General features: G+C 45.7%; 1 protein-coding gene across 8 annotated transcripts in view; it reads right to left on the bottom strand.

Annotated features, from left to right (window-relative positions):
• The window catches only part of ARMC9 (armadillo repeat containing 9), a 178,616-nt gene that overhangs the window by 112,459 nt on the left and 39,454 nt on the right, over positions 1-26,703 (bottom strand). For all 8 annotated transcript variants that reach the window (XM_027516141.1, XM_027516155.1, XM_027516110.1 and 5 more), the window contains 5 exons: positions 16,238-16,272; positions 12,750-12,861; positions 9,627-9,719; positions 4,417-4,507; positions 2,357-2,480 (listed from right to left, as the gene is read on the bottom strand). In XM_027516141.1, coding sequence (XP_027371942.1) covers positions 2,357-2,480; positions 4,417-4,507; positions 9,627-9,719; positions 12,750-12,861; positions 16,238-16,272 — 455 coding nt within the window. The remainder of the gene's footprint in view (positions 1-2,356; positions 2,481-4,416; positions 4,508-9,626; positions 9,720-12,749; positions 12,862-16,237; positions 16,273-26,703) is intronic.

Raw genomic sequence — 26,703 nt, 5'->3', positions numbered from 1 at the left:
TTTCAAATACTGTCAACATTAAGCTAAATTATCTCTATAAACAAACAGAATTATGTTCCTGTGATCTAATGAAGTAATAACTCTGCAGATCATTTGTAATTCTTAATTCATACAGGTAGAAAAAGAAACTTTCATTAGCAGGGACCTGGAAAAGAGAACTTTGCCAGGTCTATATATCTACAGCCATAACTACAGCTTTCCCCCTACAAAACATATATACACTCAGAGTATGTCATTTTTCAGGTGTTAGGTTATTAGTGTGTGTGCTAAGTCACCTCAGTCATGTCTGACTCTTTGCAACACTGTGAACTGTAGCCCACCAGGCTCCTCTGTCCATGGGATTCTCCAGGCAAGAATATTGGAGTAGGTGGCAATTTTCTCCTCCAGGGGATCTTCCTGACCTAGGGATCGAACCAGTGTTTCTTATGTCTCCTGCATTATTGGCAGGCAGATTCTTTATCACTAGCGCCAGCTGGGAAGCCCAGGTTATTAGTCAGAGTCAGTAAAATATTGACCACATCTGATGGGAAGGCAATGTGTTCACAAGAGGACTTACAGAAAAAGTTAGGTACTCAAGGTAATAAAATTCTTAATAGTCAAATAAAAAGTCATGTGTCATCAGGGAATATAAATGCTGGACGAATTAGCATATGACCCAGCAATTCCACTCCTAGATACCTACCCAGGAGAAAAGAAAACAAAGACTTGTATGCAAATATTCACAGCAGCACTACACATAATAGGCAAAAAGTAGAAGCAAGTAAGGTATCATCAACTGATGAATGCAAAGGCAAAATGTGGCCTATTCATGTGATGGCCTATCACTCGGCAACACAAAGGAAGAAAGTGCTGATACATGCTATCTCTGTGTGAACCTCAAAAGCAGTATGCCAAGTGAAAGGAGCCAGTCATAAAAGAACACACCAGTCGAGGTAAATCTACAGAAAACAGTGGTGGCTGCCCAGGTGAGGAATAGAAGTGAAAAGTGACTGCAAAGAGGCATGAAGTTCCTTTTGGTGATGATGGAAATGTTCTAAAATTAGACTGTAGTAGTGGTTGTACAACTCTGTAAATATACCAAAAATCATTGAACTGTACACTTAAAATGGGTAAATTTTGTGGTATGTAAAAGTACACCTTTGGCTTCCCAGGTGGCTCTGTGGTAAAGAATCTGCCTGCCAATGCAGGAGACTCGGATTCAATCCCTGGGTCAGGAAGATTCCCGGGAGGAGGGCATGGCAACCCACTCCAGTATTCTTGCCTGGAGAATCCCATGGAGAGGAGCCTGGTGGGCTACAGCCCATGGGGTCGCAAAGAGGCAGACATGACCGAGCAACAACAAAGTATACCTTAACAATGCTGTCAGCTAAAAAACAAAACAAAAACGCTCTGGGAGGACATCAGTTCTGCTTCAAGAAGAGGTGTCTGATTTTTAAATTTCTAATGTGGAACAGTTGCATGTCATGAGGGGGTCCAGGCTGAGACCATAGGGTGGCAGGCTGAGATGAATGGACAAGGAACCAGGAAGCTCCACTCTGACTTCCAAAGGGCGACTGACCCCGCTGACTGTGCCTGTGCATTTATATGCCTGTCTCCCACAATGAACTCTGAGCATTTGGCAGGCTGAGGCTCTATCGGGTTTTATTCCTGTGTTTATTTCCGAACCTTGCACATGGCTTAAGACACAATCTAGCATCTAGCATCTTGTCAGCATGAGATAACACTCATTGGGAGGATACAATGGTGCTTTAACATGTAGGAGCAGGATGTGAGAGTTGGACCATAAAGGGCTGAGTGCTGAAGAACTGATGCTTTCGAACTGTGGAGAATACTCTTGAGAGTCCCTTGGACAGCAAAAAGAGTCAACCAGTCAATCCTAAAGGAAATCAACCCTGAATATTCATTGGAAGGACTGATGCTGAAGCTCCAATACTTTGGCCCCTTGATTTGAAGAGCTGACACATTGGAAAAGACCCTGATGTTGGGAAAGATTGAGGGCAGGAGAAGAAGGGGGCAACAGAGGATAAGATGGTTGGATGTCATCACCAACTCAATGGACATAAGTTTGAGCAGACTCCAGGAGATGGTGAAGGACAGGGAAGCCTGGTGTGCTGCAGTCCATGGGGTTGCAGAGTCAGACATGACTGAGCGACTGAGCAACAACAACAAAGGATGGTTTAGGGGATTCAAGATAAGCTTTCTAGTTGGAAAGTCACCCAATCTCTTCTAAGTATTCACTGAAAAATATCACCCATCCCTTAGATTGTCACTGGGAACAAATAAGCACAGAACAGTGGCTAAGAACCCCCCAAGGTGATCTCATGGGAGCCACCGTGACCTATTGCATGGTCAGCACCTGAGGCTGAACTTCTGCAGGGCCCCAAGAACATTCTCCCGGGTGATGACATCCTTGTCTTCCTCCTTCAGCCTTTCCTCCAGCATCCGCAGCACCTTTGTGCTCTGGGCGAGGTAGCGGCGACCTGGTAATATGACAAGAGATGAACAAGTAAGAGATTCATCTTGTGTTAAGTTTCTGCTCTGAAGCCACTTTCTATGAAAACTGTGCATATAACACATGTAGAGTTTGGGATTCCTTGGTGGCTCAGTGGTAAAGAATCTGCCTGCCAATGCAGGAGATGCGGGTTTGATCCCTGTGTCGGAAAGATCCTCTGGAGAAGGAAATGGCAACCCACTCCAGTATTCTTGCCTGGGAAATCCCAGGGACAGGGGAGCCTGGCGGGCTACAGTTAGTGGGGTTGCAAAGAGTCAGACACAACTTAGTGACTAAACACAACAAGAATGCAGGTGGTTTTATGTTCTAGAAAACTTAGTAAAGCATATTTAATCTGCAAGTTGGTTTCATTCAACCAACTAATGAATAGAAAACCACTTTTTCTGTCATCTGAACATGATTCATCACTGTGTTCTTGTGGGGAGCACTGTCTTTTATTTACCCACGATCTTGAGCCCAAAAGTCAAATCACAAGGCGATGATGGATCTGTGTTTTATGAGCCCTTTAGTCTTAACATTAGAGGCAGCCAAGTAGTACTTTCTGGACATACCAATGGCCTGGAGAAGTTAGGAACCACACTTGGGACCCTATTATAAGCCTTGAATTGTCATTAGCCTATGGTAAACTTGTATCTTGATATAGATTACATTAATTTCAGACATAAATTTCAACAATATTATATCAATGGTCTCTGGCACATACGCTGGCTAATCATAAAATGTTTGCTAAATGGATGGAAGAACAAACAAATGAGAAAATTTTTGGAGTATCATATAGTCACAATCTAAAACTCCCTTTATTCATGTTAAAAAGAGCTCAAACAAATGAGAATTTATTGAAGATAATGGCATTTTGTAAAATCATTTTGAATTCTGTTATGGTGGCATTTTAGTTTTGGAATTTTCAAATCTTGATTTAAGAGGCTTAGTCTTTTACAAGAAATGGTACAGTTCTTATTGGAGTCACTTTAATTATTCCAACAACCTTATTTTGCCTTAAGTAGAAAATGGCAGAGAATGCATTACCCGCTATCTTGAGAGCAATCTAAAAAGTACTACGTTATGATACCAGAAAGCTTACAAAACAAAACTGGAGGCTGACAAAATAAACTCCAAAACCATGAAAATTTGCTCTGACAACAGCTAACTTTCACAAAAGACTTTAGAGGCATTTAACAGTAATACATTAAGGAAACACATGTCATTGCTAAGAAACTTGGGGGGGAATGTTTCTTTTCCCAGGGAAAAACATAGCCACAAGACCTAGCTCTTCTCTTTGAAGATATCAATGAAAAAGGAAAATGTTGCTGCTGTATCAGTAAACAAGGGATGCTGGAGCCATCAAGTCGCTACAGCCACCCTGGACGGTGAGCCCTGAGGGGGCTCAGGATGGAGAAAAGCGGGACACTGGCCCCAGACAGCTGAGGTGCACAGCAAAGGAATGACTTCAGTGAGCCCAGACTCCTGCATCTTCCCATACATGTTTGTCTCTAAGTTGTGTCCAACTCTGCAGCCCCCAGGATTGTAGTCCTCCGGGCTTCTCTGTCCTGGGATTTCCCAGGCAAGAATACTAAAGTGGGTTGTCATTTTCTTCTTCAGGGGATCTTACTGACCCAGGGATCAAACCCACGTGTCCTGCATTGGCAGGCGAATTCTTTACTGCTGAGCCACCAGGAAAGAATTCCTGAAGAGATCTGGCTTTAACAGTCATCTTTTGAAGTTTCAGCTACCAGGTCTTTGTTGCCAAAAGACCTATATGTCCCGGCTCCTCCCTCATCTCTTCGGAGCAGTCTCTCAGAGCTATCTGACATGCCGTGTTCTGGCTTGTCCATTTTGTCAGCCAAATAAAACATAATCCTCAACTTTTTTTTTTTTCCAGTTGACAAGAAAAGCTGACATCTTACCTTCTGCTAGGGATGCGAAAGCATTGATGAGCCTGGCCGTGTACTGCCGTACCACCTCACTCTTGGATTGCAGCAGCTGAAGCACACTCCTCTGTGTGGGGTGGGGGGCGGACATCAAAACGTCAAACGAGGAAAAACAATGGAGGTAAACACAAGTGAGAGAGAAGCCTGTGTCTGCTCTGAGGGTCTGCTGTAGTCTCCCTCTGCGTGAATTTATTAGGTGATTCAGTTTTGATTTCCAACTGATCTTTTCTATGACTTGGCAAAAGGAAGTTGTTCAAGTCTTTTGGACTCTGTGGGAGAGGGTGAGGGTGGGATGATTTGGGAGCATGGTACTGTAACATGTATATTATCATATGTGAAATGAATCGCCAGTCCAGGTTTTTTGCATGATACAGGATGGTCGGGGCTGGTGCACTGGGATGACCCAGAGGGATGGGATGGGGAGGGAGGTGGGAGAGGGGTTCAGGATGGGGAACACATGTACACCCGTGGCGGAGTCATGTCAATGTATGGCAAAACCAATACAATATTGTAAAGTAATTAGCCTCCAATTAAAATAAATAAATTTATATTAAATTAAAAAAAAAGTTGTTCAGGCCCAGAGTAGAAGAGTTAAGTATTCAAAGCATTTACAATGATGACTGACTCCAAGGAGGCAATGCTGTTTGCTATTATTGTTGCTGATGTTTTTCCAGGTAGAATGAATGACCCAGCACACGTCTAATTTTGCTCCTCCAAAACCACCATAAAACCATCAGTAAATGGAGTTTTTAAGGAGACAGATATTTTCCAGGACAGAGAAGATAGCACCAGAAACCATGACAACACAATTTTGGGATCAGGAATGCAGGATGATAACACACTCAGCAGACCCAAGAATGCCAAACAGGCAATGAGGAAGGAATTACCCGGTTTACATCACTTAATTCTCAGAAGTCACCAGAACTGGAGGAAAATCAAGAAGGAATGAAAGCTATAGGATCAGTAGCTCAGTCCCACATGCTGCTCCTGCTCTGTGTCCTCCTGTGCACCCCACACCACACACCTGGGACGCTCTCTTTTGAGGGCCACACAGAAGGTCTCTGGATGGAGAACACCAGATGCAGGTGAGCAGAGCTTCCACGTCAAAGCAGCAGAATAAATGCTCAACAGCCACCCCCTCCTCCTCTCCTAGCTGGCTCCCAGAATACTGGCAACCAAACCCTTACCTACCTGCCTATGAACAGAGAAAACAAGAGAAGAAATCAACAAAATAACTCGAGAAAAGTTCCCAGAATTACAGCTGTCAGATTGAAAGGGCTCAAAAAGTGCTCCCCCAAAATGAATTAAATACATATCATGAAAGACATCAATGGGAAATTCATTAACACTGGTGAAAAGGAAAAGACTCAACATGCTTCTAGAAAGAAAAACAAAAACAGTTCACATACAAAAGGTCAGGAATTAGAAAGGCTTTGGACTTTTCAAGAGCAACATTGAAACCTAAAAGGCAGTGAAGCAATATCTTCAAAATTCTGAAGGATGATTATTTACAACCCAGAGCTCTACACAAAGAATAAAGGTATTTTCAGACGTACACAGCCTCGAAAAATATACTCCCCCAATCTATCCTTTCTCTAGAAGCTATTAACTAAAGGCTGTGCTCCACCAAAAAGACAATTATAGAATGTTGGAAACAGAGATCCAGTTCAGGAAAGGGGTGAAAGGAATCAATATATGTTTGGTGGAGAGAGATTTCCAGAAGGCAGCTTTGGCCCAGAGGTGGAGGGCCACCAGTGCAGGCTGAATGACTGACTCAGGAGAGTGGCATACTGAAGGCTGTCACCCCCAAGATGCCTACTGCCATTGTGCCATCTTTGTTTAGGTAAAAATTTTATTGAAATATAACACCCATCAGAACATTGCCCAGATCATGAGTATACAGCTTGACAGGTTTTCACAGAGTGGACATGTGGCTAATGGACAGTCACATCAAGAAACAGAACAACAACAACAAAGGAACGGATTATCCAAGCCCCAGACGCCCTCCGAGGGTCCTCATCTCAACCAAGGGCAACATCTCTCCTGGCTTCTTATATCGTGGGTTAGTTCTGTTTTAAATTTTTTATTAAATAAAGCCATGCTTTGCCAGGAGCCGGCAAGAGACATTCCACTCGTGACAAGCAGGTCCAGCCCCGGCTATGCTTTATTCTTTTATATCTGACTTTTCTCATTCAATATCATGTTTGTGAGACTCATCCATGTTGTATGCTGTATGCTCCCTCCCATGGCTCAATGCATGAAAGGGAAAGAAAGTGCTATTTGCTCAGTCATGTCCGACTCTTCGTGACCCCATGGACTGTAGCCTGCCAGGCTCCTCTGTCCATTCCCTTCTCCAAGGAATCTTCCCCACCCAGGGATCAAACCCAGGCCTCCTGCATTGCAAGCAGATTCTTTACCATCTGAGCCACCAGGGAAGCCCAATGGCCCAATGGCTCAATATATCCCATCTTAAAAATATATCGCAGATGACTTATCCATTCTACTCCTGATGGACATTTGGTTATAGCCAATGTTCTGGTTCTTATAAATACTGTTGCTATGAACATTCTTATACCTCTTACAGTTGAACATATGGCATACTTCTGTTGGGATTATACTTAGGCATGTTTCTGCTAGGGCACAGACTATGCAGTTGTGGTAAATACAGCCAGGGTTCCACAGTAGCTCACCATGTAACACATTTGCAAGCAGAGTGCGACATACCTGGACTGGTGAGCCCAGACTCATGTGCACTTGGACAGCCCTGCCCACATGCTGGTGAAGTTTCAGCTCCCCTTCCACACCCTGCTGCGTGGACCAGCTGTGGAAAGTCTGTTCACCCGACAGAAGTGTGATCAACTCCTGAGAACTATGAGCAGACCAGGAGAGCTTAAAACCCAAATTAGAGCGCCTCACCATTCCCCTTGGCCATACATACTGCTGCCAGATAACCAGTGCCTGGGCTACATTTCAGCCCTGCCAGATGCCCTGTGCTTCCCCAGACTCTCTCCTGATTCTAACTACCAATGTCCCCAGAGGAACCAATAAGAGCCCAGGGGAGCTATGTCTAATTATAATCTAGCAATTTTGTTCATGTCACCTTCCCCTAGGTGCCTTCATCTAACCTGGAAATAGTACCCATTCCTTGCAGAGTAAGGTTTGTACTTGATACTCAGCAAACCCCAAATCAAACACTATTATTCTGGGGACATATGCAAATGAGGGTACTATAAAGAAAAATAAGGAACTGATTAAGACAAGAGTGAGGATGTGCACACCCATGTTCAAAGCAGCATTATTCACAATAGCCAAAAGGGAGAGGCAACTCAAGTGTCTGTTGATACATAAACGGATAAACAAGCTGCGAGACAAATACTTATATCCCAATTTATTTTGGTGTCGTGGTGACATGGCATCCATGTTTCCCAAGGAGTTTCCCCATTCTGCAGATTCTCTGACATCTTAAGATAACTCCAGCTCATTTCTTATTGAAAAGTAAATAAATAAATAAGCCATACCAATAAAAAAAAAGACTTGAGGAAGATATGATATCTTCAGTGGCTATAAAGATTACAGCCTTTTGACAAATATCATGTATCATAAAATCTAAGACACTTTTTATTAGAGGACGTATTTTTTTATGCACAACCAAGAAAGAAAACTGCACTGCCAATTAAACTGTAACAGGCCATCGGCTATTCTTATAGATGCTAGCGTGAGGCAGGGGGAACTGCATCTTAGATTCAATGAAATATCATAATTCAGAAACAATCAGTATTGAATTCTGATTCAATTCAACTGGATTTGAGTGTATAAGTCAGGAGAGTATAATTCAGCTGCTTCAGTGCCTAATTCAGCTAGATTCAATGTCATTGCTGCTGCTGCTGCTGCTAAGTCGCTTCAGTCATGTCCGACTCTGCGCGACCCCATAGACGGCAGCCCAACCAGGCCCCCCCATCCCTGGGATTCTCCAGGCAAGAACACTGGAGTGGGTTGCCATTTGCTTCTCCAGTGCAGGAAAGGGAAAAGTGAAAGTGAAGTTGCTCAGTCGTGTCCGACTTTTAGCAACCCCATGGACTGCAGCCTACCAGGCTCCTCTGTCCATGGGATTTTCCAGGCAAGAGTAATGGAGTGGGGTGCCATTGCCTTCTCCGAATGTCATTGCAAATACCAACAAAAAAAAAAGGTTAAAGAAAATAACTCTAGAATTTGAGAGACTATTTTTCATACTTAACACAACTCTTTCATGGGAGCAATAAGATTATGTACAAAGAAGAAATGCAAAACCCTTCAGGGTTGCCACGTGTGTACACAACACATCATGTGTGACAAGCATCCTTGAGGGGCTGTTTCATCAGGTTTCAAAGAGGTACATATACTCCACTCCCTTAACAGTAGGGAGATGAAGGTTTTAGAGCATCCTAGATAAAGATGCAAGTGAAATAATGAGACACGGTATCCTCTCATGTAGGCCACAGCCAAGCTCTCGATGCTCCTCCGGTGTGGGAACAGGTGCTGAGAATGTGGAAGGGGCTGGGGGTGGGGAGGAGAACCACCACTGTGGACCCCTCTGCATTGGGCGCTGAGTCACGTCCATCCCCCACGTGACCTCGCACAACCATCCCACAACCTCCCAAGGCAGGTGACTCAGTGGTGGGAAAGCTCCCTGAGGCGAGAAACTTGCTTAAGGGCGTTAGCCAGCTGTTGGTGGGGCAGAGATCTGAGACCAGTTCATGTCCTTTTAAACCCCATACTTCCCCCAATGCACCATTAGACCCATCTGGTCCAAAGCTCTATACAAATAGTGTGGAAGACATGTGTAAAAGTCAGGCCCAGATGAAAACTGGAATCTGCTTCTTTACCTTGCCCATTCTAAGTCCTGCTGAGTTTTCAGACTCATGGTAAGCAGTGGCATGAGGGCAAGAGCAGAGACTTTGAGGAAAAAAAAAGAAAAGAGATGCAGAGTTGAATCAGGCAGTACTAGCTTATTTATTAGGACTCTGCATTATAAGTGAAAAGTGGGCCAAAGTCCAGGGTGGACAGCAGATCTCAGAAGCTAACAGAAGCCCCAGGCTGACATATGATCACTCTGCTAAAGACATGCATAGAAACGAAGGGCCTCCTCCTTCTAAGACCCTCCCCAGAAGGGCAGGCCCCGGCTGGGCGCTGGCCCGTCTCCCACCGACCTGGCTGTGGCTGTGACAGTCCAACAGGTCGTTGCTGATGTAGGCCTGCAGGACGGTCTCCCTCTGCTCTCCAGGATGTGATGTGGTCAAGCGCTAGGATGAAGAAAAACAAGAGTAGCGAGGTCCAAGTGTGAATGTGGGGAAAAGGCATTTTCTCATCACAGGTGGCACCAGTAACCGTGCCTTTCACCAAACCAAAAGAGTAACACCCAGCTGGGCAGCTGGTCAACCAGCTGACATATCAGTGAATGAAAAATTACAGCGAACCTCCTAATGGGTGATGTAGGAGTCACCTAACACACATACGCTCCTGAGCAGTGAAAGTGGAAAATGATGGGACTGCAAGGGACCAGATAAGGGAGAGCTCCCCAATGCACGGAGGGTTTTGTGTTTTTTTTTTTTCCCCTGAAAGTGGCTCAAGAGTTGGTCCTTGAAGGATCAGCAGACTCTCAGGCTTCAGGGGACATGTGAGCGTGGTGTGGGGCTGGGATGCGTGGTCCGGCTGAGGGAGGTGCCCGACGGGGAGGGCTGTGAGTGAGCGCCGGGCCCACAAAGCACACTCATTCTATGGGGGCCTGCACAGCACCGCTGAGGATACTGTGTGTGCGTGCATGTCTGTGTGGGGCACCCCTGGCACTGCCTTCCCTTCTCTTTCCCAGTGCCCCTCTCCTTGGTGGCTTCCTTGATAGCTCAGTTGGTAAAGAATCCTCCTGCAGTGCAGGAGACCCCAGTTCAATTCCTGGGTGGGAAAGATCTGCTGGAGAAGGAATTAGGCTCCCCACTCCAGTATTCTTGGGCTTCCCTTGTGGCTCACCCAGTAAAGAATCCACCTGCAATGCAGGAGACCTGGGTTCGATCCCTGGGTTGGGAAGATCCCCTGGAGAAGGGATAGGCTACCCACTCCAGTATTCTGGCCTGAACAATTCCATGGACTGTATAGTCCGTGGGGTCGCAAAGAGCTGGACATGACTGAGGGACTTTCACTTTCTCTCCTTGGCCGCAGCGGGTCCAGTCTCTCTGACACCTACGTCTGGGGACCTGCACCGTTCAGTTCTGGGTAGTCTGCCACTCTGTCTTCTCACCCACGTGCTGTTCACGGTCACACCTAGGGGCCACCGCTCGTCTGTTGAGTTTGGAGGCCTCTGCCGGGCTAGTGTGGTGGGGCTGAGGTAGGGTGCTGGAGGGGTCTCAGACAGAATCTTATAAGGATCAGTGTGTTTTTCCTGCTTGTTCTATGACAATGTCATTCAGTAAGCAAAGGAACACCAGGTCTCACCATGAGGCTCACTAGCGTAGACCAACAGCGAGAACACAGTGGATAATCCAAGAGCCCCGGGGAGGCTGGTAACCAGAGCAGTGGCAAACCTCCAGGCAGGTTACTCTCGTCGCCTCACCCACTCCAGTCAACTGGACAGAGCAGACATGCTGACTGGTCGCTGGACTCTTCCTGCTAGTCTGGATGCATACGCAGAGTGCTCCCCCAAAACACATTCCCGGAAGTGCTACCAGCCATCAGAGTGCACGTGAGGAGAGCTATTTTTATCCAGCGATGGGGAAATGACACAAAGGCATTTTGATGTCAAGATAGCCTAAAATGTGGGGATCCCTGAAGATGTCTGACACTACTGTGGGTCAATCAGAGTAGACTGTTCAGTTAAGGAGTGAACTGGTGTTGGCTTGCACCAGTTGTTCTCAAAGTGTAGTCTGGGGAACCCTGGGGGTCCCCAGAGTCCCTTCAGAGGGATCTACAAGGTCACAATTATTTCTATAATAATACTAAGATATGTTTTGTCTTTTTAATGATCAGTTTCTCAGAGGCTAGATGAAGTGTGATACTGTGACAATGTAGAAGCAGAGATGAGAATTCAGCTGTCCTCCATCAAGCCAGACATTAAAGAAATGTATAAAAATGCAAAACAATGTCAGACTTCTAAATTTTTTAGTTTGGAAAATAGTTATTTTTCATAAAAATGGTATTTATGTTATGTCCTCGGTTTATTAGTGTTTATTTATTTATTTTTATTCTTTGGTCATGCCACGTGCACGGCATATGAGCTCTAATTTCCTCAACCAGGAATCAAGCCTGCTCCCTCTGCAATGGAAGTGTGGTATCTTAACCACTGGACCACCAGGGACGTCCTATTATTGTTCATTTTAAATGAATTAATAAATATACATTTTCTCAGTTTTAACTGCTAATACTATAAATTTTGGCAGAGAAAAATTCACACAAAACCTCTTTGAGTTCCTCAGTAATTTTTTACCATGTCAAGAGGTTTGACACCAAAGGCTTGGGAGTCAGTAATTTTTGACCCTGTCAAGACGTTTGAGACCAACAGACTTGGGAATCACTGCCTTAACTGTGATCAATCTGAAGACTGGGGAGAAAAGCAACCCTTTATTTATTTACTTGTTCATTTTTATTTGGCTGCACTGGGTCTTAGTTGCAGCATGTGGGATCTAGTTTCCTGACTAGGAATCAAACCCAGGCCCCCTGCACTGGGAGTGAAAAGTCTTAGCCACTGGACCACCAGGGAAATTTCCATTTATTTTTTTAATGACGCCTTTTTTTTTTTTTTCTTTCTTTTTTTGCTTGCCCCTTGGCAGAAGCAGTGCCCTCTGTAGTGGAAGTACGGAGTCCTAACCACTGGGACCCCCAGGGGATTCCCAGAAAAGCAGCTATTTAGGCTTTATTTTCCTTAAAGACTTAGTAAGTTTTCTCTCTTGATGTGGCTACATGGGAATACCTAAATCCAGAGGTCTCTGTGGGGGCCAGTATGAGAGGGACACCGAGCTCTAACATGCTAACGCCACCATCTGCGGGTCTGGCTCACAACCAGGGAAGGGCCAGAGGACAGGGTGGCTTCAGGGCCTGGAAATTGCATGTATCAAATCATCAAGTGAGGGTAATGGCAGCTATGATGTCAATATAAGGGTTTGTTTGTTTTTTTTTTTAGAGACCACAGTGATCATCAGAAGCTGGTTTTTTAATTTTAGCTCTTGGTATCAGCGGGCAGCAGGAAGAAAGATTTTGAGAAGATGGGTTGAAAGATACAAGCAAGGGAGCCAGTCAAGAAAACCAGCATGGTCTTTTTTTTTTCACTTCAAGAAAAAGGTACGTACCCAGCGTAGAGCCTGCAACAAGAAGGCTTTCAAGCGGTCACTCCCCAAAATCAAATCCTTCTTCAGTTTCTCATAATCCAAAGAGGGCAGTAATGGGACATCCTTCAGTTTCCTGCTCAGCAACACAAGTTCAAAGAGAAAGAAAAGGGCACAAGGGCACATTCATTATACCTCCTGAGTATCATGACGTCCCATCTCAAGTGGCTCTGACAGACTGGACGGGCAGGGGTCCACTTGCTCTCTCTGTGCTCCTGGCATCAACTCCAGGCCTCCACTGAGAGGGCTGGGTTCCAGGCCCCCATCCCAGCTTCAACGGGCTCAGCTCTGCCTCTCGTTTATGTACCAAGATCTATAAAAGTTTTCCTAAAACAAGGAGTCTGCCTAATGGCTATGGAAATGACTGCATGCACAATAGACCAGGGCTCCACCCCATGGGGATGAAATAGCCTTGGAGACCTCTTAACTTCCCATCAAAGTTCTAAGATTATGAGCAAAATCCAAAGTCTTATTAGTGTCAGCAGGCCCCTAGGGTCCTCCCTAAAAACCTGTCCCCCTCAAGCCTGAGGGACAGGCTTGGGGGGATGCGAAGGATAGTGAAGTCAAAGTTGCTCAGTTGTGTCCAACTCTTTGTGACCCCATGGACTGTAGTCCATGGCATTCTCCAGGCCAGAATACTGGAGTGGGTAGCTTTTCCCTTCTCCAGGGGATCTTCCTAATCCAGGGATCAAACCCATGTCTCCCATATTGCAGGCGGATTCTTTATCAGCTAAGTCACAGGGAAGCCCGAAGGACAGACCAGGGGTCAGAAAACAACCCTGAAGATGAGGAGCACCTCAATGACCCTCCAGGAGGTAGGAGGATGTGGCCAGGAAGCGGCAGTGGGGACATGCCGGTGAAGCGGGTAGTAAGTAGGACAATTTGCAAACCCTCCTCGAGAGGACCTGAGTCAGATCTCAGGCTAAGGCAGGTTTCAAATCAGACAGCTCTCTGTTCAGAGATCTATAAGGTGTTGACGACCCGACAGCTGCATTTGGTTCACCAGAAATGGAAGGAACCATCTTAGATGCCTTGTCTTTAAAACAAGCAACCTCACATTTTGTTTTGTTGAACAAAAGGACATTGGAGTGTACAGAAAAATTGAAAACTGAATGATGTCTGGACTGTCTCAACGTTAATTTCCTCACTTGAGTGTTTTACTACAGCCAGATGAGATGTCACCACTGGGGTCTCAACTTCAGGTGCATCTGTAATTATTTCAAAACAAAAAGACTAAAAACTAAACAAAATATGAGTCTTCTAGTACTGTGCAGAGAATATTAATATTCAATGAGGATTCATTGAGAACTGAGTAAAAAGACTAAAGATGTAGGGTTTCATTTGTTTTTAAGGGTGGAGTAAAAACTGGGTTAATATTTCTGGGAGGTAGGATTGGGGGTTCTTTAAATTTTCTTCTTCATATGTTTCTGTGGAGTCAAAATTTCTATAATGAGCATGTATTACGTACATTATAGAAAAAATTTACATGCTAGGTTATTTTTTGGCCACACCATGTGGCTTACAGGATCTTAGTTCCTCGACCATGTTGGAATTCACACCCTTGGCCGCAAAGTGCAGAGTCCCAATTGCTGGACTGCCAGGGAATTCCCTTAATGTTAGTTCTTAAAAGACAAAATGAGATCCTCTTACAGTGCCCGGAAGAAAAAGCTAGAAAAGAGGCATCGAATGGGGTCTCAGTTAACATTCTTGGGGAAGATCATCTTCAATTTAAAACAAACAAGTGGTAAACCTCTGTACATGGCACATTGATTATTTTGATCTTTTTTCCCAGAGGCAGATACTACTGTGAGTTTAAAAAGTAATACAAATATTTTAAAAATTACAATTATAAATAGCTGGCCAGTATTCTTCAAAAGTGTCAAGGCCACAAAAGACCAAGACTGAAGAAGGATTTCGAAGTAAAGGAAACTAAGATGTGACAGGACTAACATGTGTGATCCTGGAGTGAATCTCAGTCCACAGAAAGGACACAATGGAACAACCGGTAAAGTGTGAGTCAGGCCTGCAGGTCAGCTGACAGTGCTGAGGCAGCATTAATCTTCTCATTTTGATAACTACACTGGGCTGGTGTAAAACAGTAGCACTGGGAATCTGGGTGAAGGATATATGGGAATTCTCTGTTTTGCAACTCTGAAATTATTTCAAAAGTAAAAAAAAAAAATTTTAATTCAAACAGGCTTTTTCTAGACAAAAAAAAGTTCCATTTTAAAAACCAAGTTTGATGATGTTCCATAGCTGGGGAGCTTCTACTGGAAAGAGGAAAAACTGTCCTATTTGGGCCATATTTACTTGCCAATGATGGACTGATGCTGATGCCAAATCTCCAACACTTTGGCCACCTGATGCGAAGAGCCAACTGGGAAAGACTGAGGGTAGGAAGAGAGGGGGCGACACAGGATGAGATAGTTGGATGCCATCACTGCCTTGGTGGACATGAGTTTGACTGAGCTCTGGGAGATAGTGAAGGACAGGGAAGCCTTGCATGGTGCAAAGAGTTGGATATGACTTAAGAGACTGAACAACAACGGCAATATTACCAACTAAGTTGCTCAACAACCTGGCATTTCTGTGGTCCAGCCACTCTCCCAGGGTCCCTGAGGAAACTGAGGTATAGAGAGGTATAAAAGTGGTCCAAGGTCACAGAGTCTGTGGCCAAGGGGGTTTTAATGCTGATAGTCTGTGCTCATAAGCACCACATTCTAGAGCTACCAACCAAAGTGAACCAAGTGCAGGGTCCATGTCGGGCTCAGGCAGGATGGAGGGAGGAGGAATGCTGTATGAAGCGCAGGTGTCTGTGTAATCTCACAGCACCCAGCCCACCGCATCCCCCACTTCTCGCCACCCAAGGCTGGCTCACAGAGTCACCAGAACCCACCCTAATCCTCATGTCCACGCCAAAGGTTCTCGACTTCCTTGCTACTGCAACACACATGCCTGATGAAGCCCCCCCTCCCCCGCCCCTGGGGGACAGCCTAAGTGACCTGGGCAGGAATGCTCCAGCACAACACAGACCCACCCTGCGGCCCTGGTCATGGTGTGAATCAGCAGAGAACGTGAAATGTAAACACTGCAACACTGCGTTGACTGCCTTATGACAGGAAATTAAATTGATCTCTATAAAACATTATAGGAAAAATTCAATGATTTTTTTCCATTTGATGCTATCTTTCCAACATAAATAGAAATAACTTTAAAAGACATTTTTATAAGTATTTTTTGGGACTTAAAAAAAAATCTTTATTCCAAACATATTTGATAAGTATTACTTATAATTACTGGTATTTCCTTTAATACCTACATGGAGCTCCAGCTAAGTAAAGGAATTCATCTAAATTAGGCAGTTAAAACGAGAATTGATTAAAAGCACTTGGAATTCCATTTTTACCCATAGCCATTCCCCTTAATAACAGTTCCTCAGAGCAGTTACTTACATGGGTGCCAAGGAGGCTCTTAACATGGTTGAAGCCTGCGGGGGAAGGGCAGAAGGAAACAGATTTTGTGTTAAAACACTGACAGCAATGTGCTAACGCCCAGTCACTGTGGTGGTACAAAAACAACAGATTTGCAAAGTTTTTCATCCACCAGATTCTCCAACCATAATCAGATTCAATTTAAAAATCAGCCCAAGTTCAAGTTCAGTGACACCTTACTGATGCATTTCCCAAGCTACGCACCCTTAACTTGTTGCTAAACTCCACTCCAAAGAGCACGCTATAAAACCGCGGGTGGGTTCACCCTGACCAAGCTCTTGGAGGAACTTAAAGCTGCCTGGTCAAAGACATCATAAAGAATAAAAGCAATGGAAATCAGTTTATTATCCTGGTTTTATTAAGATTTTTATCTTTGAATATGAAAATAACACATGCACTTTGCACCAAGTCAAACACTATAGAAATGTTTATAGGAAAAATTCACAAGCCTCCTCCCATACCACTCCCTAAAGGGGATTTAAAGATTCTGTCTATAGGCCAAATCACAGCCTACTTTATGGGCATGTCCCATTTATTGTCTTCTTGCTTTCTTTTTGACATATTAAGCATGCACTACAATAGACAAACAACCAAGTGCTGTGAATGGCACTCAAACCAACCATAAAGGACGTTTGAGCAAAGAAGGGAAATGTGAAAATCTCACTGGTATTACATGATACTAAGGACTTAGTGTTAATTATATTTCGCACTGTGGTTATGTTTTGTTTGTTTTTTAAAGCCCTTATCTGTTTGAGATGTACACTGAATTATTTATAGGTAAAGTAATAGTCAAAGCTATGGTTTTTCCAGTGATCACGTACGGATGTGAGAGTTGGACTATAAAGAAAGCTGAGCACCGAAGAATTGATGCTTTTGAACTGTGGTGTTGGAGAAGACTCTTGAGAGTCCCTTGGACTGAAGGACATCCAACCAGTCCATCCTAAAGGAAATCAGTCCTGAATATACATTGGAAGGACTGATGCTGAAGCTGAAACTCCAATACTTTAGCCACCTGATGCGAAGAGCTGACTCATTGGAAAAGACCCTGATGCTGGGAAAGATTGAAGGCAGGAGGAGAAGGGACGACAGAGGATGAGATGGTTGGATGGCATCACTGACTCTATGGACATGGGTTTGAGTAAACTTCGGGAGTTGGTGATGTACGGGGAGGCCTGGCGTTGCTGCCGTCCATGGGGTAGGAAAGAGTCAGACACGACTGAGTAACTGAACTGAGAGTGATAGAATGTTTGGAATTTGTCGAAGAGAACTCTAGGAGGGAAAAGCTAAGTAGAGCAGAAGAGAGGAAGTCTCAGCTGTCTGGGGGGCCTTTCCAGAAGGGGCAGGCGTTGGTACCCTGCTTCCTCTATGTTACCACAACCCTCTAACAGAGCCTTATCCATGCTGATCATATTCAATGGTGGTTATTTTGCAGCCACTTCTGTGTCCTTTCCACAAAGGCTGGAGATATAGCACCCTCGTGTCCCTAACACGAAGCACGGTGCCTGGACCACAGAGACACTCAGTCAGCGTTTGCTGATTGAATGAATCAAGACTGACTTCCTAAAGGGGCACTTGAGGGAATTTTCTGGTGGTCCAGTGGTTAGGACTCCGTGTTCTCATTGCCAAAGGCCCAGGTTCAATCCCTAAGATCTAAGATCCCTAAACCACATGGCCAAAAAAGTTTTTTGTTTTATTTTAAATCTTCAAAAATGGGCACTCTAGGGCTTTCTCGGTGGCTCCGTGGTAAAGAATCTGCCTGCCAATGCAGGACACACAGGTTTGATCCCTGGTCTGGGAAGATCCCACATGCCGAAGAGCTGCTGAGCCTGTATGCCACAACCACTGAAGCCTATGCTCTGCAACAAGAGAAGCCCACACCCCTCAACTAGAGAGTAGTCCCCGCTCGCCACACTAGAGAAAAGCCCGAACAGCAACAAAGCCCCAGGACAGCCAAAAATAAATAAATAAAATTATTAAAAAAAATAGAATCCGTGTCAGAATGCTTGACAAATGTAACAAACTCCTGTAATAAATCAGCCCTGTTGTCAACTGTTTCCCTTCAAAGTATTACAGACCTCTCAATTCTCACCTCGAAGACAGAAAGCCCTGCTTTTAAATGACTCATGACCAAGTACGTTTTGCATTTTTTAACTCTTCGACTTTTTTTTTTCCCTTGGCCACACTGCATGGTTTGTGGAATTTTAGTTCCCTGACTAGGACTGAACCTGAGCCCTTGGCACTTGGCAGTAAGAAAGCGGCGTCCTAACCACTGAGCCACCAGGGAATTTCCTTTTCTTTTTTCTTTTTAAACCTTTGACATTTTTTTTTTAATCAAAGAAACTACCTGTTATTCCTGTTACTGGCTTAAGTAGCAAGGAATTCAGAAAATAAGTTGGAAACGTCATCTAAATTACTCATCTAACACACTAAGAGGATCAAGGAGCCTGGAATGAGTCAGTTAAGGACACAGCCATAGTAAAATATTAGCATAATATATGCACAAAAGAAAAATATTTTAAAATTAGTGATATTGGCTAATTCATATTTCCACAAATAAAATTCACTTACATACACCCCCTTTTTTCATAGCCAAGAAAACCTTTTCTATCTTTCAAAAATTGATTCTTTTCCTCTTTTGCTAAATTCTACAACATTCTATTTGTCCTAGGAAGAAATTAATTGAAAAGTAGTAATAACTGACCCTTTTATGAGAAAAGCCAGTATGTCAAATAATATCAAGACTTTATTATCTGTGCGTGGGTGCTAAGTCGCTTCAGTTGTCTTGGACTCTTTGTGACCCCCTGGACTGTAGGCTGCAGACTCCTCTGTCCATGGGATTCTCCAGGCAGGAATACTGGAGTGGGTTGCCATGCCCTCCTCCATGGGATCTTCCCAACCCAAGGACCGAACCCATGTCTCCCGAGTCTCTTGCACTGGCAGGCAGGTTCTTTACCACCAGCACCACCTGGGAAGCTCCTTTATTATCCAATCAAGTAAAAGAAAACAACAACACCCAAAAAAAAAAAAACACCCAAACTGGTGAAGAGCTGTAGGAAGAATGGCTGAGCGCGCCCTTAATGAGAGAGGAGAGGTTAAGGTATTTCGTTAAGTCCCTACTGATTGCTCACCCAATAGGCCTCTGCAGATAGCATATTCAAAAGCAGAGACATTACTTTGCCAACAAAGGTCCGTCTAGTCAAGGCTATGGTTTTTCCTGTGGTCATGTATGGATGTGAGAGTTGGACTGTGAAGAAGCCTGAGTGCCGAAGAATTGATGCTTTTGAACTGTGGTGTTGGAGAAGACTCTTGAGAGTCCCTTGGACTGCAAGGAGATACAACCAGTCCATTCTGAAGGAGATCAGCCCTGGGATTTCTTTGGAAGGAATGATGCTGAAGCTGAAACTCCAGTACTTTGGCCACCTCATGCAAAGAGTTGACTCATTAGAAAAGACTCTGATGCTGGGAGGGATTGGGGGCAGGAGGAGAAGGGCATGACAGAGGATGAGATGGCTGGATGGCATCACTGACTCAATGGACCTGAGTCTGAGTGAACTCCGGGAGATGGTGATGGACAGGGAGGCCTGGCGTGCTGCGATTCATGGGGTCGCAAAAAGTCGGACACGACTGAGCGACTGAACTGAACTGAACTGAGGCACTGCTGATACTGGTGAGCAAGACAAAGGCCCTCTTCTCAGACAGCTTGCAATTCAGTGGGAAGAATCAGTGATCAAATAACTCTCCGCACCAAATCTGCAAGATGGGGACAATATCATACCAGTGGGTGCAGACGCCAAGAAGAGCACGTGGAAGTCAGCCTCACTTCCCCCCTTTTTCTGCCCGTCCACCCTGAGCTCCCTGAACTGACGGGGGTGCTGGAGCTGAGAGGCACTGAGCTGAAGTTATGCACTGGGATGTTGACCTTTAACATTGATACCCTGGTAGAAGCTTGCCCACAGAATGGAGAGCTCACTGCAGGTGACAACGACCACTTCCTTCCCCGACGTGGAGGCGTCAGTAAGAATACTCAAACACCTCGGGTGGGTGGGTGGGTGGGTCTTGCTCTGACCTCTTGACCAGCCTTTACACTGGATGGGATTTCTAAAGGTCACCGCCACCAGCTGCGGGCGCTGCTCTGCAGGCAGGTGGGGTGGACACAGATCCAGTGGTCTGGCCAAGGAAGGAAAGCCCCAGGGAGAGAAAGCTGGGAGAGAAAGGGCCCAAGTCCATCATCAGTTGGAATCATCCCCTTCTCGAGCAAACACTGGATTCTGAGTCTGGACGATGGGCCCAGACAGCATCCCCTCGCTAAGGGTCCCGACTGCAGGCCACGTGGGCGGTGTGTGACGTCTGGTACATTACGCTGGGTGGTCAGGGCGAGCACCCCCAAGGCCTGGGGCACCGGAAAGAGACCGGCGTCCTAGCCCACAGTGGACGTTGGGCGCGGGCAGGCGGTGCTTTCCCAGCTGGGGAAGCACAGTGTGAAGGTGCAGCAACCCTTTCCGGGCCCAGGCAGAGGCAGGAACAATGAACGTAGGAACCTGTTGCTGAACCTGTCATTAGTCTCTGAGCACCTCTCCCGTGCCAGGATAAGGGCAGGGCTGGCCGGAACGCTTGGGCGTGGGAGAGATAAATCGATACCTGGGCTGAGAGTGACAGGTCAGAGCTACGCCTCCATCACTTCTCAGCCTGCAGGCCAGGGACCTGAGCCTGGCCCTCGCGGTAGAGGGGCCAAACGAGCCTGAGACAGCTCTTGGTGACAGCGGCAGGATGAGGAGCTTTGCTAATGACCCGTGACATCAGGAAGTGTATTTAGAGAAACTGGTATGAGGTGTGAGGTGATGCAAGTATCCCTTAGTCATGGGGACTGGAGAGTCACTGGGTTGGATGGGGTAAGCAGTCCCTCACCGTGGGCCTTCTCCAGATGCCGGTGTGCGGCTGTGAACCTCAGGACAAAGTGTGTCTCAAACTCGCGACATCAACGCTTTGTCTGGGGATAGGGCCAACCTGTGGGGCTGGCTTACGGGCACACATCTCGGAAACTGCTGTTCCAGAGGATGCAGTCAGGGGAGGGTCAGGAAGAAAGAGCTGCAAGGGTACCAGGGACAAGAAGGCCCTGTTTGGGGCCCGAAACCTCCTCGGACCAGGCCGGTCCGCAGAGGACCAGCCCTGCTTCCCAGGCTCTGCTCACACAGGACTAATGCTGACGCAGCGGCCGCCTGTGCAGTGCAGACAAAGGCAGGACCCTTGTCAAGAGACCTCACGGGGCATGATCGTCAGGAGACGTTAAATAACCACAGAGGGACACTTGAGGGACTGTGTGTTGGCCAGCGGGCAGAGAGGCCATGGGAGCCAGAGACCCAGGGGGTGTCCCCACCACCTGGGGAAGGGTGGCTGCTATGGCCAACCCTCTAACAGGAGGTGCACAACTCGAGAAGGCAGGGCTGTGGCCGCAGGAGGGGAGCGTTGCCATGGAGCATGGGGCGAATGACATGTGGAAACAGAGCTAAGCGTGTGTGTGGTGTGGGTGTGCCCGAGTGTCCGAATGTGCCAGTGAGTTTTCCAGGAGCCTCTCGGGAAGGGTTCTCTCTGGCTCCCCAGGTCGCTGAGGGCACTGCCCTTGGCCCTGTCCCTCCACCCCATAGCCTGGAGGTGTCTGAGCACCTGGGGCCAGGGGCGGGCATGCTGGGGCTCCTCGGGGTTTCTGTGACCAGAGTCGGGCCTGGATAGATGGACAGGCATCACATCATGGAGGGCTGAGGACTCACGCGGAGCACTTTGGACTGCAAGCAGTGACAGACAGCTATTACGCAAGGTAGAGTGACAAGGTCAGGTTCCTGTACATACCTAAATACTTCCTGAAACCTTTGGGCTAAATAAATAGGACACAGCCAGGAGCTTCCCTGGCCCAGTCCAGTGGTTAAGACTCTGTGGTATCTTATGCAGGGGGCGCAGATTCAATCCCTGGTCAGGGAACTAGATCCCATTTGTGGCCAAAAAAAAAAAAAAAAAAAAGACACAACCAAAAAGGTCACTCCAGCTCCCATGAGAAGGAGCCATCAGAGATTTAAGGGCTTTGAGACTGAGACCAGGCAGAAAATGTTGCTTTAATCAGGACAGAAAGAGGGAGACCCTGAACAGACAGACACAAAGCCAGGAGGCAGGGCAGGGGGAGCCACAGCACCCCCTGCTGGAAGCTTCAGGAAATGCTCTCCTTCGTGGAACAGCATCACAGCAAGGCTTCCTGAACAACTGCACAAGGCCCCATCCCAAAAGGGTCACTGTCACGGCCACCACCCCAGCTCTCTGCAGGTTGTTACTGCTAACAAAGATGGGTGATTTTGGAAGCAGATTCCTCCAAAGAGTCACATGTCCTGAGCTTTTAGTATATTTAATGCTTTTAGTATATTTAAATATACTAAATTTAAATTTAGTATATTTAATATTAATACTATATATATTTAGTATATTCAGATCTGGAAGTATTATAACTTACATTTCTTTTTTTTTTAATTTTATTTATTTGGCTGCACTGGGTCTCAGATGAAGCATGCAAACTCTTAGTTGCGGCATGGGAACTCTTACTTGTGGCGTGTGAGATCCAGTTCCCTGACCATGGGTTGGACCCAGACCCCCTGCATTGGGAGTGCAGAATCTTAGCTACTGGATCACCAGGGAAGTTCTTATACTTCCAGTGGGGCCTACTGGGAGTTGTGTGAGAAAGGGAGGGTTAATTTCTAAATAAGCCATTTTCTCCAATAAGGTTGGATTTAAATGGAAACTTTCCCATCTGAAGAATCACAAACCCAGAGGTGCCACTGGGTGGGCTTTGGGACTCACCCAGGGGGCTGTGCTCAGGTGTCCACCTTGAGAGTGTCTCTGCATTCAAGCTTACCCACTGCAAACAGGTGGCTAAGAGGAGAAAGGTATTCCACGGCATTTTTAAATGCTGTTTGCAGCACACAAAGACAGATGTTGCACTGTTAGAAATGGCAAAAAACTGACAATGTCTACCAGAGGAATGGTTAAATGAACCATACTGTTGTCAAATTAAGATTCTAAAAGATAAGGAAAAAAAAAAAGATAAGGAAGATATAAATATGCTAAAAGGACATGAAAGACTCTTGAAAATGTACCATTAAGTTAAAAGAGACAGCTGCAGAAGGACGTATCTAATAAAATCTCAGTTTTATATAGTTTTTAAAGGTTTGGAAAATGCATATAAAACAGTGTCACCTGTGGAGGAAGCGGGAGGGGGTGGGTGTGAGGCAGGGAAGGGATTTGTGCTTCACTCCATTTCCTGCTAAACTGTTATACATTTTCCAGCTGACACATATTTGTGTAGTTCTTGTACTGGACATGGAACAACAGACTGGTTCCAAATAGGAAAAGGAGTACGTTAAGGCTGTATATTGTCACCTTGCTTATTTAACTTATACGCAGAGTACATCATGAGAAACGCTGGGCTGGAAGAAGCAAAAGCTGGAATCAAGATTGCTGGGAGACATATCAATAACCTCAGATATGCAGATGACACCACCCTTATGGCAGAAAGTGAAGAACTAAAAAGCCTCTTGATGAAAGTGAAAGAGGAGAGTGAAAAAGTTGTCTTAAAGCTCAACATTCAGAAAACGAAAATCATGGTATCTGGTCCCATCACTTCATGGGAAATAGATGGGGAAACAGTGGAAATAGTGTCAGACTTAATTTTTTGGGGGTCCAAAATCACTGTAGATGGTGATTGCAGCCATGAAATTAAAGGACACTTACTCATTGGAAGGAAAGTTATGACCAAGCTAGATAGCATATTAAAAAGCAGAGACATTACTTTGCCAACAAAAGTCCGCCTAGTCAAGGCTATGGTTTTTCCAGTGGTCGTGTATGGATGTGAGAGTTGGACTGTGAAGAAAGCTGAGCCCTGAAGAATTGATGCTTTTGAACTGTGATGTTGGAGAAGACTCTTGAGAGTCCCTTGGACTGCAAGGAGATCCAACTAGTCCATTCCAAAGGAGATCAGCCCTGGGTGTTCTCTGGAAGGAATGATGCTAAAGCTGAAACTCCAGTACTTTGGCCACCTCATGCGAACAGTTGACTCATTGGAAAAGACTGATGCTGGCAGGGATTGAGGGAAGGAGGAGAAGATGGCATCACCGACTCAATGGACATGAGTTTGAATGAACTCCGGGAGTTGGTGATGGACAGGGAGGCCTGGTGGCTGCAATTCATGGGGTCCCAAAGAGTCGGAATTGAACTGAACTGAACTGAACTGAATAATCTTAGAAGACAAAAAACTCTCCTTCTCGTGCTCTTAGAAGAAGCTTCTCCTTTTACTATTTATCACTAGATACTTGATAGTATGAAATCAGATTCATCTCATGCATGTGTGTGTGCTAAGTCGTTTCAGTGGTGTCCGACTCTGCCACCCCATGGACTGTAGCCCGCCAGGCTCCTCTGTCCATGGGGATTCTCCAGGCAAGAATACTGGAGTGGGGCTCTTCTCAACCCAGGCATTGAACTCGCATCTCCTGCATTGGTGGCTGGGTTCTTCACCACTAGCACCACCTGGGAAGCCCCAGATTCATCTCATATCCCAGTAAATCATGGCCCAGGGTTTGGAGCCTGACAGTAGGGACCACGGCACGATAAGCCTGGGGTTAGGGTGGTGACAAGCAGCCCAACTGGAAGAGGCTATGTGGGAGAGTTCTCATCTCAAAAATTTAACCTGTTATTAATCCTAGGAGCATCCAGATCTGTCAGCCAACTCTGATAATGCTTCTCAGGTGGTACAGTGGTAAAGAATCTGCCTGCCAATGCAAGAGATGAAAGAGATGTGGGTTCAACCCCTGAGTCAGGAAGATCCCCTGGAGGAGGAAATGGCAACCCACTCCAGTATTCTTGCCTGAAGAATCCCATGGACAGAGGAGTCTGGTCGGCTACAGTTCATGGGGTTGCAAAGAGTTGGACATGATTGAGCACGGCACAGCAACAGACAACTCTGATAATGCAGCAGACTCTGGGATAGTTACCTGGGCAGGAACGAGGTAGGGTAGAAACACATCTCTGGGTTCCCCATGGGGCCCTCCACCAGGGTAATCTTTACACACACTCCCCAGAGGGGGTGACTGGCTGGATTTGCACTACCCTCTGCCCCCTTCCTCTGGGCAGTGAGGTTGTGTGGGTGGAGGAGGTTGGGTGAGGGACTGGCCTTCACTGTCCATGACTGAGTGAGAATGTTTCTTTAATTCCAGGGCTGAAAAGTAGGTAACCCACTTGCCTACCAAAAGCCCCCCCACATTCTCCAATATAAGCTTTCTCAGAATCAGCAGCAATACCTTCAGTTCCATTTTCCTTCATTCTATTTATTTTTCAACTGGTTCGGAGCTCCAGGGGAAGAAGGGTGCGATTTACTGAACCCTTCGGAACTTTCAACAGTGAATGAGGTTACAGAGGGCCAGATTCTTAGTAGTCAGATTTAAAAACCAGATCAAAGTACTACATTTTGTAGAAGATGCAGCTGTTTTATGATGGGTCCTGGCCAGGCTTCTCCATGAATACAGTGAATAAGCCCGAAGAGAAGTTGATCAAGGACCAGGCTAGAAAGAAGGCTGGTCTGTGCTCACCTATTTATCTTGAAATTGATGACATTCTGTTTGGACTTAGAGTAGAATTTTGTTGTTTAGTTGCTCGGTGGTGTCCAGCTCTTTGCGATCCCATGGACTGCAGTCCACCAGGCTCCTCTGTCCATGGGATTCTCAAGGCAAGAATACTGGAGCGGGTTGCCATTTCCTTCTCCAGGGGATCTTCCCGACCCAGAGGCTGAACCCATGGTCGCTGTCGTGTCTCCTGCATAGCAGGTGGGTTCTTGACTGCTGAACCACTGGGGAAGCCCTTAGGATAGAATATATTCCCCTTAAAAAAAATAAAAAAGCAATCTCCTTCCAAAGGGCTTCCCTCCTGGTGGCTCAGATGGTCAAGAATCTGAGGAGACCTCAGATGAGGAAGTCTGGGTTTAATTCCTAGGTCGGGAAGATCCCCTGGAGAAGGGAATGACAACCCACTCCAGTATTCTTGCCTGGAGAATTTCATGGACAGAGAAGCCTGGCGGGCTACAGTCCATAGGATCTCAAAGGGTTGGACACAACTGAGTGACTAACACTTACACGCACTTATCCTCCGAATCCTAGATCCTATCAGCTCAGTCACCGGACAGCCCATCTAAATTGTATCCTAATTTCCTCTCCATACGTTATAAATCTGATACTACACACTGATGTTAGGCATGCCTGATCAACGACAATATCCTGTACACTTTCATAATGACCCCTTATCTACTTTTTTATCATCGTGTAAGAAAAATATAATAGGAACAATAAAAGACTTTGCAGCTTTTATTGCCTGGTAAGTCAATGACTCAGTAGGAAAAAAAAAAC

Source organism: Bos indicus x Bos taurus, chromosome 2 (assembly GCF_003369695.1).
Source record: "Bos indicus x Bos taurus breed Angus x Brahman F1 hybrid chromosome 2, Bos_hybrid_MaternalHap_v2.0, whole genome shotgun sequence".
NCBI classification, from domain to species: domain Eukaryota; kingdom Metazoa; phylum Chordata; class Mammalia; order Artiodactyla; family Bovidae; genus Bos; species Bos indicus x Bos taurus.
This window is presented reverse-complemented; position numbering and strand designations above follow the sequence as displayed.